The sequence below is a fragment of the Lepeophtheirus salmonis genome, chromosome 8 (genome assembly GCF_016086655.4).
Source record: "Lepeophtheirus salmonis chromosome 8, UVic_Lsal_1.4, whole genome shotgun sequence".
NCBI lineage: Eukaryota > Metazoa > Arthropoda > Copepoda > Siphonostomatoida > Caligidae > Lepeophtheirus > Lepeophtheirus salmonis.
In genome coordinates, this window is record NC_052138.2 from 24,105,447 (window position 1) to 24,121,956 (window position 16,510).

The following is a 16,510-nucleotide window of genomic DNA, read 5'->3' on the forward strand; positions in this document are numbered from 1 at the left end:
GTTTGTCATTTGCACAAGAGCGTCCGCAAGATTTTATATATATATTTATTTTCTTTGAGGATGGGGCTTGGTTTTTGGGTTTTTTTTTAATTATAAAAAATTAAATTTTTGCATAAAAATTTTAAAAACTATAATTTTTGGAAAAAATTTCAAAAATCCAAAGGTATTCATAAAAAATTACAAAAATCACCAGCTTTACACTAATTTGAAAATTATATTTCTTGACGAAAATTTCAAAAATCTTAACGTAGTAACAAAAAACTAAATTTTATAACGAAAATTTCAAAAAATCTACACATATTCAAAAATTTAAATTTTTCAGGCAAAAATTTCAAAAATCCTTAGATATTCATATAAAATTACAAAAATCACCACCTTTACAGGAAAAATTTTTGGAAAAAAATTTCAAAATTTCTTTAGTTCAAATATTTAATGTTTTAGAAAAAAATTTCAGAAATTGATAAGTATTCATAAAAAGTTTAAAAAATTGATAAGTATTCACAAAAATTAAAAAAATCTACTGTTATGTACAAAATTGAAATATTAAATTTTCTAGTAAGGAGGTAAAATTATTTAATTCCCTGGAGCTCACTCCCCACGGATGCCCCTATTGGGGATCAAACAAACAAGTTTTATAACAATGAAACCCTTATTTTTAATAAATATTGAGAAAAATAGTCAATTAATGAATGACAAAATGAGATCAACAAATAATATGACTTAAACCTCAAATGCCTATTAAAATGAAATTTCTCTATTGCCTAGTTTTATTATATAACAGATCCTAATATGCATTAAAAATATGTTATTATATCAGTATACAATCTTATTTCCATATTGTAGACCAGGGATGTGCAACTGGCGGCACGGGGGCCACTCACGGCCCTCAACCTTCCTCAGTGCTGCCTGCACATGAAGTAAATAAAATCCAAAGAGAGAAACGCCGATAATCATCTGTTTCATTAATGTTCATTAGGATTAAATAATGTTGCCATAATTTAATGTGAGCTGTCTGAACTAAGTTTTTTTAATAAACTTTTTTATATAGAGGAGTTTAACATTTCTTTTTATACTTTTTTTTAAGCAAATCTTTTGTCTTTGTTGCTTATTAAGTACATGTAAAAATGCATTTATATGCAGAAAATAGTTGTATGTTGGTACAATAAACGTACAAATACCAATATATATTAAGTGTTCATACTAAGAATCATTTGTAGCGTCTGTCATATCAAGTTATTTGAAGTGGGTGGTCACGTGGCCCTGCAATGATAGTACTAATTTTTTTGGCCCTCTTTATCATGGATGTTGCCCATCCCTGTTCTAGACAAAAAAAAATTAAACATTACAATAGAAAGAATAAAATATTTTTCTTGTCCATAATCGATCCAAAAAAATGATTAAAATTGATTGTACAAATAATTTCATAGGGATTTTCAGCACCAATTTATTTATCATGAGAATCAATTAATCTAAATACAAATCATTTTTTATTTTTAAAGCAATTTAAGGAAGTTTAATCGATATTTGTTGTGAGTTCAATTTATGTAAAATAAACATCAACACGGCATTACCTCGCTAAAACAAAAATATACTGAGTATTTTTGTCAGCTGTTGATATTTTGGCTTTTTTTCTCCATATAAGTGTTCTGAACGTTGATTGGTTGATAAGTTCCTTTTAAGTTGTAAATTATTCCCAACAAATATAGCATTATAGTTCCATAATTGGGAAGAATTGACCTTAAATTGCCTAATTAATAAGTGATTGTAACCCTTTATTCTGTTCCTTTTCGGAGGAAAGGTTGCGTGATAAAATAAATGTCAATATAAGTCTCCAATTGAGGGTTTTTACTGACGTAATAAATTATTGAAGGCAGCACCATCTTAAGCCCTATAGTTCTAAAGGGTACACATTTCCAATCAATATTAATGAAATTATATCAAATGGGTTTAGGGATAAAAAAAGACTACACACATATATGAAATCTGGATTCCTTCAAGAAAGTACTTGATTGATTCCTTAGAAAAGGTGCAACCCAGGTTTGTGTCGTTTTTTCCTTCGTTGGAGAGATAACGAGAACTACGAATGCAAAATCAAAAGACATGACATCATCACTTTGTCTCATAGACGTGCAATTAAAGATATGATTACACTACACCGAATTTTAAGCAAAAAGATTAGCCTATCTCCCCCAACCTGGATACTCAATAAATGCTATCTGTTCCACAAAACGAGACTCTCCACTCAAAACACCATTTACCTATCAAAACCAAAGATTGACATTTTAAAGCATAGTTTCTATTACGTATATACTATTCTTTGGAACAAAATACCTTTTTGTTTTCGCCAGGGAAGTGAGGCTGACCTCAAGCGATTTTTAGTAAATTCTTTTTGTATGTGACAGAAAGATAATTTTTATATTTTATTAAATAAGTCGACCTTTATAGGCTTTGTTTATCACCGCTGGTCGAAAAAAACCCAGAATAAATAAATATATTGAATACTGCATGAAAACACTTTTTAAGGATGGGAAAATTGTCGAAATCCCCGTGAGTGTAAATAAAAAAATATATGTTGGCAACTTTGATAAACGACATATTATCTATAGTAATGAAAATCCTTTGTTTTTTATAGTTTTCCCGGGTTTTTTTTTGTAATTGGAAATCTGAAGAATTAATTTTCTTTTACTCTTGCTGTTGTCATTTTTATTTAACTCCTGAGAAGTGAATTTCTTTTTTCTACTGCATTCAATTATATTCAAAACTTGATTAAACATTCATGAAAGACGGAGAGTGGGCTTGAGAATTATAATTGTAAATCCTTGTTGGACTGCGAGTAGAATCGAGGATCTACATCGTATTAATTCTTACCAATGTCGTTGTTTATTTCCGTCTCCCTCTCCTCCCTTGTCACAGCTGATTGTTAGTGATTTGATTAAGCGTCATGACAGTTAAGCTCCTTTTTCTCTAAAAACGAAATTAAATTGTCTGGGTGACCATGTTGATTTTCTATTTTTTTTTTTAAACCCAAAAATACACACGATTTGAATCCATAATTAGTTACTAAAAAGATCACTAAATTAAGTATAGTGCTACCTCGTTCAAAACGTTTGAATTTTCAAAGTAGGGATAAATAATAAATAAGAGCACTAATATTTTGCACGTTACCAACATATACTTTTATATGTATATATATATTCACTAAGATTTATACTATTTTCACATTATTTTCCAATGATAAACAGTAATCTTTGTAATATCAAAAAATATAATAATAAAAAGTAATATTATAACAATTAATATTGATGTGCCACGACCAAAACTCTTCAATTTGTACTCCAGTTTTGTGAAGTAAATAAAATAGAAACAAAATACTCGACTCGTGGGTATAAGAAGCCAAGTGTAACTCGGAACTTGTCAAAACCTCCTAACCCGTCGAAACCTTGGAACTTGTTAAAACTATTATCTTTTTTTCTATTTCGAGCCCATTATAACATGTAAATCTTCGTAAATTGACTTCCTTTCTCTATTAAATTTAAAATTTATGTTTTCCCAGAGGAAACACAATGTTGACTTTTGTGAATTGTGTACTCTTAATCACAGTTCGTTTTAAAAGTAATCTTTGTTTGATAACAAGATTACTCTACATTTCTTGGAATAACTCAGTTTATTAAGAACAAACTCTAAAGTCATCCTCAGATAAATTCGAATGTTCAAATCTGATTTTCACTCTACTAGCTACAAATTCGTTTGGTGTATCTCTTGAAATTTAAACTTAAACAAAATTTCAATTCCTCTTGCAGCATTTCAGGATTAGGTTATTAACATTGTTGCTATCATTATCTTTTTTGTTTAAATAATAGTTACATCTTGAAATGAATTTATTGATTAAAATTGTAACATCTATTCATATTTGACAAATAGTAATAATACATTGGACATTAAGAATTTTAATGATAAGGAAAATAATGGTGAAGTTTATGACCTATATGACTATTACAGCCCTGTTTATCTTTTCAAATCTCAACTTGAACCACAAAATTGGGAAATTGTCAACCTCTGAAAAAAATTCTCCATTGTTTCAATAATTCTTTAAAAAATATGACTTTTTTGAGTGACGAAATTTTTAGCGAGCAAAAAATATCTGAGTGAGTAAAAGTATTCAAGGGAATTCATGTGAGGGAACAATTCATGTGAGTAACGAGTAGAACTCGTAATTCCTCGAGTGTTTTCTTTTTAGAAACTCAAAAATACTCAAACAATAATATTTACCTCGCGGCACATCAATTAAAAAAATCTGAAAAGAGAATACACAACACTACATATGGGTTTATTTGAAAAAGCAATCCGTCGAGAACTTATAAAAAAAATGTATGAGGTTTTGTTGAATACACTTGTTATAATTGTTTCGGAATAAAATGGAAGGGAATTTTTTTAAATAATATGTAACATATTGGAACACAGGGTATTTGTATATTTTGTTTGACTAAGACGCAATAAAAGATAAGAAAATTTTATTTATCTTTTATATTTAATAATGAAATAGTACATTTATCAGAGGAAACATTAAAATATTGAGAATAATAAACATTCAAAAATAATCTCGTGATGAAATATGAATGATTCTACGTTCAATATATCATAAAACTGATTATAATATCAACATTTGTCGATGTATCTCATCTTGAAATATATGTTGCGAAACTCACACAAGTCTTTGAAGATAAAAGTACTTATTCATGTAATTTCAAGATAGAGTGTTTTTATGCGACTTCATACATAATTGTTGATGTCGGCCATCTCGGGAACCTTATTATATAAGTTCTATAGGAAATATAAACCCTTTTTCAGTTGGATTAAGAAAAATGGTGAATTACACAATAAATTAACAGAATTTTACTTTATCAAAAATATTTTAAGTTCCATATTCAATGCTTAAAATACTTTTAGCATGGATTAGGAATATGTAGTTTTTGTTTATATCATATATGGTATTTCAGAATTTTTTGAGTATTTTAAAACTTTTTATAGGGTTGAGCCAACATTCGAGTCAGAAAAAAAAATCAACATAAAAATGATCATATTCATCGTAAAAAATTATGTTAATTTTATACATGGGGTTATATTTTATATACGATCATCCAACCCTGATTCAATGCAATTTAAACGTTAGCTAATCGCTAGTGAGGAAAATCCAGTGTATTTTTTAGCTCGCCTATTTTTTTTTTAAATATATAATTTGAAGAATTAATTTTTCTACCCGAAGCTGTTGTCATTATTATTGAGCTCCTGAGTAATAAAGTTCCAATTTTTACTACATTAAATTATATTCAAAACCTGATAAAACATTTGCGTATGCTTATATTATTATCTTTGTTTACAATTGTTTTCATGTCAAAGCATAAATAACTAAGGTTTTATTTACAAAAGGGTGATTACTTCTTAGAAATTTAGTTCAGCTGCGATATTGATTTATTCAGTTTTATAAAGGAAAAAATTCATAACATATTTATCTTTCAAAATACCACGCAACCTTTCCTCCAAAAAGAAACCGAAAAAGGAGCCAAAATCATGTGGTAGTTAGCCAAATAAGTCAATCATATCAACTGCTATTTATATCTGAACTATATTTCAATATAAAAGGACTAATAGGAATTAACAAGAAATTGTGTTCTGTACTTTTGGAAACGGATTAAATGTATAATATATGTTATTACTTCGTTTATTATCAACCAGAATATATAATGAAATAGCCATGACGTAGCAAGTAAGACGAGGGAATCACAGGTGACAACAAAATACGTAGGGATCTTTGTGTTAGCGAGGTAACGCCGTTTGATATTATAGTAATATATAAAAACTCCTTAATTATTTAATTTATTTTCATTTTTTTCGGAATTATAAAAATTGAATCACATAACCTAGATACATTTCTGCCTCAAAAAATTTACAATCAAATCAATACTGCGGTTTAACTAGATCTTTTAGAACCAAGTGTTCTTTTGTAAATAAAATTTTAATTATTTACAATGTAAATAAACTCCTTTGACGTGAAAACAATTTAAAACTCGAGGCGTTATTAATCATCAAACAAAAAACTTAAAATATGATGTTTTTAATATTTAAATGCATTTTCTCAGTATTTGATTGTCCCACATTAAAAAATATTATCTCATATGTTATATTTGCATAAAATCTTACAAATAATATACTTATAAGCGGGGATGCCTCTCAGGATTTTATAATATCCCTAGATTCTCTTTACAAATCCCAAGAATCAAGACTAAAATCCCATGAAAATAATCATAGTTTACAGAATATCAATATAATTTGACACTCACATTACATCGGTTATATTTCATATTATTCTTAAACCTTCAATAATATATGCTGATAAGTATATATAATATTTTTATATTTGCGTTCTAAGCATATCTTTGTATCACTGATCAACATTCCCTGTGCATGCTTGATTATTAAGACTGTAGGTGGTCGCCAGTTCAAACGTGTTACACCGTTCTTTCTAATATATTATTTAGCCGCAGTTAAAATCAGTAAAAATGATAACGAGTTGAAAAAGACTAAATGAGTTGTAAACTCTTAAGGCTTTAGATAAACAAAGTTTGAATATATGATTAATATAATCAAAGAAAAGTAATCAATTATCGTTATATGTAAAAAATCACAAGATTTCCACATTTAGATACAAATGATTCCTAAAGTAACGTTAATATCCCGAGACCTTAGGATAAATCCCACAGAGTGGCATCTCTGTTCATAACCAATATAAACTACTGATTTTTTTCTTTCGTCAAAAGTTGGATTAAACTCTATTTTTAAAAATAATCAAAATATTCAAATTGAAAATTCTCGAAAACGAGATCCGACATTGATTCGGAATCAGTGCGTCAAGTTATATTTTATATGTAGGTATGTAAAAAAAAAATTAAAAAAATCTCCGTTTTGAACCTGTTTTATCTAATAGATAATGGTAAAAAAGACATTTTGATACCAAAATCATGTATCTCGCTTTAATATTAAGGTCGTTATGACCAATTTATCATCGAAATTTCACGCCTTTTTTCGTATTGTTTATGTTATAACCTACACCAAAATCTGTGATCTAATAAAATATCGTAACTCCATAAAATAACATAACTTTCTGGAACATCAAGTGAATTGAATGATATCTTTAAATACCTGCAATAGAATGGTATAATATCAAATTTGAGTATATGAATATCTTCCCACTTTCTCCCGACATTAATTGATAGTTATTGGAAAAAAAAAAATAAAATGGAAAGTTTGAAAATTAAAACAAATTACTTTCATATTGCGCAGAAATAAAGATTAAAAGTGTTAATATGGGTTTAAAATTAATGTACTTTTACTTTACTTGATCCATTACACCCTATTTATGATTTCGAAAGATATATTGAGTTTACTTATTTTCCAGCAAATGGCGCGATTAAACAATTACAATTATTAAAAATCTTTTACAATGAGTGAAATATTAGGAACTCATTTTCATTAAATATAAATGACATCACATTGATTTCCCAACTTAAGTAATGAAAATCCAGCATTTCTATGGAGATCCCAAAACAATTTTAGACTTCCGCACACGCCTCCTACAAGTTTTTTTCTCTACATTTTTTGACATACCTATATTATAACTGATTAAGCTATTATAATTTTTTTGAGCAAGTAAAATTTGGTTTAAATTTATTATGTAATATAATTATAAGGTAAAATACTTCTCTTCAATTATTCTATTTTATCAGCCCAAATAAATTAACAAAAAAAAAAAAATACAAATTTAGCCATTTCATTGAGATTTTCAGTATTTGTTACTATGATTTCATCCCCAAACCTTCAATTATAGTTAAATTTGTGAAGTCATTGAAAATGCTCTATATATGTAATAACATTACTGACCTTTTAATTATACATACTTACAAAATTGATAAATAAATCTACCAATTTATATTTCAGGGAAAGACTTCAGGAAGAACAGGATTTTTTTAATGCTATAAGTGATAATAGCCATCTTAAAAAGAAGAAAGTTGCTCCTAAACCACCGTCGATATCTAAAGCAAAAGTTCTCCGTATTTCCCCTTCCGATGGATTTATTTATGATGATCCAACTTCTTCCGAAAACCACATGAATCAAATCAATCAACCATTCCATCCAAAGAATTCAACCCCATTATCCAATTCGTCGAATGAATTGTTGGAATATGGAATACTACAGAAACCTTCTCAAAAACGGAATTTGAAAAATGTTCCAGAAATAATAACCCCTTTGAATAATATTGAACCTGATTTAATTGCAGAAAGTTCAAAGAATAAATTAAATATATCATCTGCATCTAGTTTATCTGATGTTTCTAATGACAAAAAATTGAATAAAAGACTGGATTCAGATACGAGTGAACGTACTATTATTGCTCGAGATACTCTTCCAAGAAAAATCAAAATTGTGCACTCAGACAGCTCTGAGAGTGACTTAGCTAGCATTGGAGATCCTGAGTTTGTCCGCCTAAATTTTAAAAGCAAGGATATGTCAAGCCCTAATAATATTAAAAAGTATTACCCTGATGAAAAAGGGAATCTTGAAAATAAATATGAGAGTGTGGATGGTGGATTCAGTATTACAGATGAAGGAATGGTAACCTCTACTCTGAGAGACAACAAAGATACTTTCAATGATAGTATAGATGAATCTATTATCTCTGGTACACGAATGGATGGTAATCAAAATTATAATAAAGTTGAAGGTAAGTTAAAAATGTGCAAACCAGTATACTACTATTCATCAACCGACACTGAAAAGGACATGTCTGATCTGGAAAATGTAACAAACATCTCCGATTTGAATAAAGACATGTCTATTATTTCTGAGACATCCACATATTCAATTCATTTTCAGAATTTTAAAGAAGGCAGTGTTAGCAAAAAAGTCGAAACCGACGAACCTATAGGATATATTCCTGGATATTCTTCGGATACAAATAATGATTCATCATTCATCGAGAAAATCTATACTCCATCAGACCCAAAAATATCAGCAAATCCTAAATATGAAATGAAAACAAATGCTACTTTATCTACAACTGAAATAAAACAAATTATTCCAGTAACAATTTCTAGTTCCTCATCATCCGATTCGTCAGATGAAAGCCAAAAATACCCATTATACACAAAAATTATACCTTCAAGTAATGTGCATTCATTTGAAAGTCTAACTAATTCTACGCATATCGACACTCAACCTCTACCAAAAAATGAAGACACTACACCTCAAACATTCACAAATATCCAACAGACAAAACAATTCATTAATAAAAAAATGATATCAAAAGATGATTTTTCTACTACTGAAATGAAGCAATGTATTCCAAGAACACTTTCTAGTTCTTCATCATCCGATTCTTCCTCTGACAGCCCAAAACTTGGTTCGAAAACAAAAAGTAGCCCTCCAAACAATGTACATTCATTCGGAAGTTTAACTCATCCTATTCAGATCGACACCAAACCTTTACCCAAAAATAACGATACTGCACCTCAATCATTCACAAATATGCAAGCGATAAATAATTACATTCACGAAATCCAATTGAATGATGATTTTTCTACTACTGAAATAAAGCAATGCATTCCAAGAACACTTTCTAGTTCCTCATCATCCGATTCTTCTTCTGACAGCCCAAAACTTGGTTTTAAAACAAAAAGTAGCCCTCCAAACAATGTACATTCATTCGGAAGTTTAACTCATCCTATTCAGATCGACACCAAACCTTTACCCAAAAATAACGATACTGCAACTCAATCATTCACAAATATGCAAGCGATAAATAATAACATTCACGAAATCCAATTGAACGATGATTTTTCTACTACTGAAATAAAGCAATGCATTCCAAGAACACTTTCTAGTTCCTCATCATCCGATTCTTCCTCTGACAGCCCAAAACTTGTTTCAAAAACAAAAATAGCCCTACAAACAATGTACATTCATTCGGAAGTCTAACTCATCCAATTCAGATTGACACCAAACCTTTACCCAAAAAGTACGATACTTCACCTCAATCATTCACAAATATCCAAGCAACAAATAATCACGTTACCGAAATGAAATTAAAGGATGATTTTTCTACTACTGAAATAAAACAATGTATTCCAAGAACACTGTCTAGTTCCTCGTCATCCGATTCTTCCTCTAGTAGCCCAAAACTTGTTTCAAAAACAAAACCTGGCACTGAAAGCAAAAGTCTACCTAATCCCACTCATGTTGATAACTTATCTTATCCGAAAATGTACAGGGATGTAACCAAAATGTCAACAAAATATGTTCCTCTGTCCCAAATTAAAATGCAAATGGAAACATCACCCTTACAAACATTGAATTCTACTCCAGATCATTCCAATTTTAAACTTATAAAGACTGTTGATATAAATGCTCCAAGGGATATAAAATATTCCTTAGATGAAGCAAGTGGGTTAAAATATATGGAGCATGATTATAACAGCCTCGGAAAATCAAGAATCGAGGAGAAAGAAACCAAAGGTAGGGAAAGTCGGGCATCCTATTTGGATTTGCCCTTTTTATATTAAAAATTTATACAAAAAAAGTTAAGTACAAAAATATTAGAATTTAAATTTGAACCTATTTTTGCACACTCAAGACAAGATATTATTATCTACATAATTTGACTTACTATTTTCAAAATTTTGATAAAGATTCTATACAAGAACTGAGCATCAAATCCAAAAACATATTAGAAGAAAATGGCGATTCAACAAAGAACAATAAAGATACTAAAAAGATCCTTGTAGGAGCTGAGTCTTCTTCATCGGATAGCATTGAGGAACTACCTAGTCTTAAATTTTCACCTCCAAATATCCGTAAAAAGACGTTTTTGGTGGAATGGGACAAAGACATAACTAATGAAATGATGGCCCCTCAAGTTTTAAGGGAAGTATCTTTCGTTAGTGAAAGCTCATCGACTTCATCTTCGAGTGAAGTTGATAGTGAAGAAGATAATGGAAGAACTACTAAGCAAATGTCATTGAGCTCTGGGTAAGTTATTTTTTGTTAATTCAAAAACAAAAGTCCTACATTTTAGTATTAAGATATGAGATATTAACTTTATTACACAACCAGCGGTAGTACCCTGAATTACTCGGGGTTCTTATACGTCGACAGACAGACGAACATTACATTGATAATATAGGAGATAACTTTTCCAAATAAATCCTAACTCTTAGACTCTGTTTTTCATGAGCCACGTTCTACTTAGATGTTCTCTCCTCGAGAATGAAATAACAGATCTATAAATTTAAATTTGATTACATAACTAGTTATTGCAAATTCCAAAAAGATTTTTAAGGGGTTAAAGGATTATTACATTGCAACAAATCTTATGCCACTGATTTTAGCTCTCTATCATCATTATCCCTTTAGTTATTCGCGTTTATTTGAAATTTTGCAATTTTTTTGAAAACTAAGGCATTCAGCCAATGGCACTCATAAAACTCCATAAGAACTAATTGCCATTAGTTTAATTGTATAAAACATTATGTCAAATAATTATTTGCCATTATTTATTTTTTGACACAAACGCTCGTTCCTCACTACTCCAACGCATAAAAGCAATGGACTCTATTTCTAAGAAAGTTTTAATATCTCACCTCTGAACAAAACAACGCCCGCCTTGATACTAGTTCTAGAGCTTGATTACCGCACAATATAAAATAGGAAGTTTCTGCACACAAATCTCAACCTGGAAGCTAATGATTTAAAATAGGTAGAATGAAGAAGGCTAACATATGGTCGGAAAAGTCCGGGCCTTAACAAAAAAACACTTTTTTTTTGTTTAAAATTGGCTTTTTTGAAAATAATTCTTCTTCTTTTTATTTGCCTTATGGAGCAGAGTCGACAAAACACTTTTCAAGCCATTGCTTAGCTGAAAAGGTATTTTCTCCCGAGCAAAAAACATTCTAAAATTAAAAATAACAAAGGTAGTGTCGCACTTAGCACAAAAACTAACTAACTAAAAAACTGATTGACCTAAAATTTCGACAGCTATCTTTTGACGGTTAATACTAACAGAAAATGAGTTAGATAATAAAAAATTGCGCCATCTATGTGTGAAGTCCGAGCTTTTCATCCCATGTTTTATATTTAACCTTTTAACTTTGTACACGATCTAAATTTTGTTACACAGTGTTATCAGAACTGTAGCTTAGATTTCTCTTTTTGTGTGTATACAGGAAGGAGGGGATGGATACTTTTTTCTTCCAAGTTTCCAGTCGGACATTCCATTTATCTAATTATAAATGAAATTACATTTTGATTTGAAAATAATATATCTGGAACTTCTAAATAAATAATTTAATAATATTTATGAAATAGCATTTTTGTTTCATTTTTAGAAAAAATACCTTGTTTTATTTTTAGACAAATTACTTTATTTTATTTTTAGAAGGATTTTTTTTAGGAAAGGCCAAGCCTTTTTAACTAATGGTGCCATATCTAATTTTATGGGGCTTTTTTATAAAGTAATATTTCTTTCTATTTTAGAAACGGCCTTTTATTTAAAAAAAAAGTAACTTTTATGTAATCAAATATGAAATAAAGGCACCCCACTCACCCGTGGCAAAGGCCATGAGTCTAGCTCTACTACAAATAATCTTATTGATCTTTTCAGATATCAACGTATAATACCTTATACCATACAAGAGCTAAGTACCGAAGAATATTCCGATGAACATGATGGAATAACAAATTTACCACCTAATTCTGACCAACGAAACAATACTAAAATACAGCACTGTGTCCGAGTATCATCATCTTCAGAGAGTGAGATCATTCATTCTCCGCCAGATCCAATGCAAGTTCTTAATCCAAACAAACAACTTTCCATGGAAAAAAATTTAAAGCGATCTAAAAGCCTGGACTCACTCTCTTCGCTGGGATCAGATAAATCAAATACCATTCATGTTGACCCAATAGTCGACCTCGTCAGTTCTAGTTCATTATCTCGAATAGAAAAAGGGACAAAGTCTTATGATTTTAATATAAAATATCCTGTTTTTTATAGTTTAAATCGAAATTATAAGCCTGTCTACGAAGTAGAGTCTCTGAGATATAAAAATGAGTCACTTAAGCGGTCAATTAGTACGGAGTCGTTATAAAATAAAATTCTTTTTTTTTTTAAATATAAAAACTCATATTTCATGTTACATGTTGTCAATTTTATAAATTTAAAAAAACAAACATGTATTCAATATTTAAACATACCTTTAAATAAATGTATTTGACATTAATACTAAATAATATAATCATTATGGTCACATTTTATTTGAATAAGTCTTTCAATGTTTATATTCCTAATTATAAGGAGTTATTTGAGGATGCAAGTCCAAGAACTTCCCGTCGTTTTGTGTCAGGAAATGACATAGTAAGAGTGCGTCGAATAGGAAAATCTCGATCCCATAACCTTCTCAAACTCACCATTGGTGATCTGGCCAAACTAGCAGGAGAGACCCATATGAGAGGAGGACTTCTGTTTTGGGAAACTTTTTTGAGTTGTAGAGGTAAGCCTAAAGCATTTTTGCCAACTAAATGTGGCTCTTCGTTTGATGCCCGTCCATTTCCAACAACACTTGGAAGTGGATCTCCTCCCCCAAGATGAGCATCAGATGTAACTGATATATTGACCATTGGAGAGTCAGGAAATGAAATAAGCTCTTTTGAACTCATAACATGACCCACAATTTGAAATGGGTTCACAGATGGAGGGGGAGGAGGTAAAAGTTCCTGCGAGGGTTGTTCAGGATCCTGACGTAGTTTAGCCAAAGACTCGCCTGCATCTTGGGCGATAAGTAATTGTAATTTGGGGCTTTTGGCTGGCGTTACATGTATTATTGGAGAATTCTGCTTCTTCTGTTTTTTAGAAATGTCGAGAGCGACTTCCTGATTTTTAAGATCATTTATGGAAAATGAATCCTGTTTCTTGGTTTGTGTATGTTTGAATGTAGATGACACATCAAGGATTCGTGCAAGGTTATGGCGATTTCGCTCCTTGAAAAGTGGTGCGAAATTCATTTGTCCATTTCCATGAGTTTTAATGTACTGAGGCTTTTTCTCCACAAGGCCTAATTTTTCAAAATGACGGTTGAGACGAGGTCTTTTTTGAATGTTTCTTCCACCTAGAAGTAAAAATTTGTCATCAATATTAGTAAGAGAAATTAAGAATTTAATGCTCAGAAAAGTTTACAAAAAAAATATGTGTTAAGACATTTGAAGCGTACAAAATATTAAATTGAAAATTAGTTAGACGTCGAGCTTTTTTATATCCTTACAACCTCGACACTCAATAAGGATTTAAATAATTTGGAAACAAAGCAAAAAAAGAGAGTATAACTAGAGCCTTTGGTATTTTTCCTGTTATCAATTCTGAATTATAATTTTGAAATTAATTATTAGATATGTACATTGAAACCAAGTGGCAAAACGGAGACCACGTGATCAACATTTCTCCAAATATGAAAATTTTGTTACTCGCTAGAGACATTAAGATTGCAATTAATATTACTTTTAGTGTTGTGTAGGACCTTGTTTATTTGGTCTAGTCCTCGAAAGTTTTAGGATCGGTCTTATTTGTCCTTAGGAATGTCAGTCGATCTAACAGGGTCCTTGAATTTTTCCTAATAATGTCTACGGTTTAGTAAGCCAAATAAGATATATGAGACAAATTTTAAGAAAATGGCATATTCATATTATGTAACAGAATAGTTTAGATAAGGTCTTTAGTCCTAATTAAGGAACGTAGCAACACTAATGACTGTACAACCTCCAATAATACCTTTTCTAAAGGAATTAAGAAGGTAAATTGAGCACAGGGAAGAAAAAAATCTATAGGTCAAAAGGAAAAATGCATTCTACACGATGCATTTTTCATTAGAAATTACAAATATAGGTTAATCTTATTTATAAGTATGTTTTTGATGTTATCACACATGGAATCCAAAACAGTCGAAGATATCAGTCTGAAATTTCAGCAAATAGACGTATAAAATAAACAAGCATGTTGATATGATATTTTTTTTTGGGCCTCTGAGGTCATTATGTGCCTGCTTTTGACCAAAGTACATCTCAATTTCCTTTTCTTGTTCTATCTCTCTCTCCCTTTTCTCTTTTCTTCTACCTTCATTCTTTGTTTCTATTCAACATCTGCCAGTATTGAATATTATATATATTTATAAGATAGTTTTGGTGTTATCACATATGGAATCCTAAACAGTCGAACGTATCAGTCTGAAAATTAGCTAATAGAAGTATAAAATAACCAACCATGTTTTATAATATTTTTTGGCCTCGGTCATTAAGAAACTGTTTTTGATTTAAATAAAATCTATTTTCCCTTCATTCATTATATGTATCTCTCTCGCCTCTTCTCCTTGTATCTCTTTCTACATCCTTCTCTACATTTTTTTCCAAAAAATTTATTATTCAATTTTTTCCCAAAAAATTAGATTTTCCTTCAAAAAAATTCCAAAAGGCAGACCCCATCCTAAATAACAACCATCGGAAGCCCCTCATTTTTGAATAAAATAAAACATATCAACGAGTATGTAAAAAATCAACAACACCTATTTTGCTAATGCTCAAAGAATATGTGTAAACAATGTTTTCTTACGTGAGTTAAATAACTTTCCCTTATTTCCGCGAGTATTTTTGACGACTTTTTTCTTGGGCTTTTCTTCTAGCACAACATTTTTATGGAAAAAATCAGAAGAATCCGTACATTTAACTTTCCTCCGGAAATCACAAACTAATGTTTTTTGATTAAATCTTGTTCTTGGAGGACAAAGAAAGGATTGTTTTCCTCCTCGTTCCGTACACATATGATACACCTAAGAGAGAAACAATATATCATATCATTTAATTATTAAAATCATATATTCTTACTTAACATCATGATATAACAAAAAAATTAAGACGGAATGCAAAAATAAACAAACATTCTATTTTAAAATTACTCCTCTGAATTATAGACCACCATTTGTATTTCTTTGAAACATATTATATTGAAAACTATTTTCACAGACTATAATCATTTTCTGAAATAACATAAAAATAATTATGTGTTCAAATTTTATACCTTTCAAAAAATTTTAGATCTAAAATTTTTGGGAATTTTTTTTGTCCCTTATACAAAGAAATTTCTTAGAAATTCTGTAAAGAGGACAAAATTATGACGTCACTATTTTATAATTTGCCCCCCCAACTTTAAAATGCATTCCGGCGCTAGGGAGATATTCCCTAATTTTGTATTTATTCAAGTTGATTGGATTGTAAGATAAGAAAATTTATAATAAGTGTCATTTTTATGAAATTGCTAAAAAAAAAAAAAAAAAGAAGACCATTTTCATCCCATCAGGTTTCACACTATTTGTATAATAAAATGCATTTCATTATTAATTCAAATTAAAATATCGCCAA

At 29.9% G+C, this 16,510-nt stretch overlaps 2 protein-coding genes across 2 annotated transcripts in view; one reads left to right on the forward strand and one right to left on the reverse strand.

Annotated features, from left to right (window-relative positions):
- The first annotated feature begins 7,992 nt into the window (after positions 1–7,992).
- Positions 7,993–13,344, forward strand: LOC121122370 (uncharacterized). The gene is made up of 3 exons (XM_040717342.2): positions 7,993–10,567; positions 10,741–11,080; positions 12,711–13,344. Exons 1-3 carry the CDS (start codon positions 10,132–10,134, stop codon positions 13,195–13,197), a joined length of 1,263 nt encoding a protein of 420 aa, XP_040573276.1. The 5' UTR covers positions 7,993–10,131; the 3' UTR covers positions 13,198–13,344.
- LOC121122371 (uncharacterized) overlaps positions 13,286–16,510 on the reverse strand; it is a 45,759-nt gene continuing 42,534 nt past the window's right edge. The window contains exons 3-4 of the mRNA XM_040717343.2: positions 15,705–15,921; positions 13,286–14,214 (exon numbers count right to left, since the gene is read on the reverse strand). Of these exons, the coding sequence (XP_040573277.1) occupies positions 13,397–14,214; positions 15,705–15,921 (1,035 nt within the window). The 3' untranslated portion in view covers positions 13,286–13,396. The remainder of the gene's footprint in view (positions 14,215–15,704; positions 15,922–16,510) is intronic.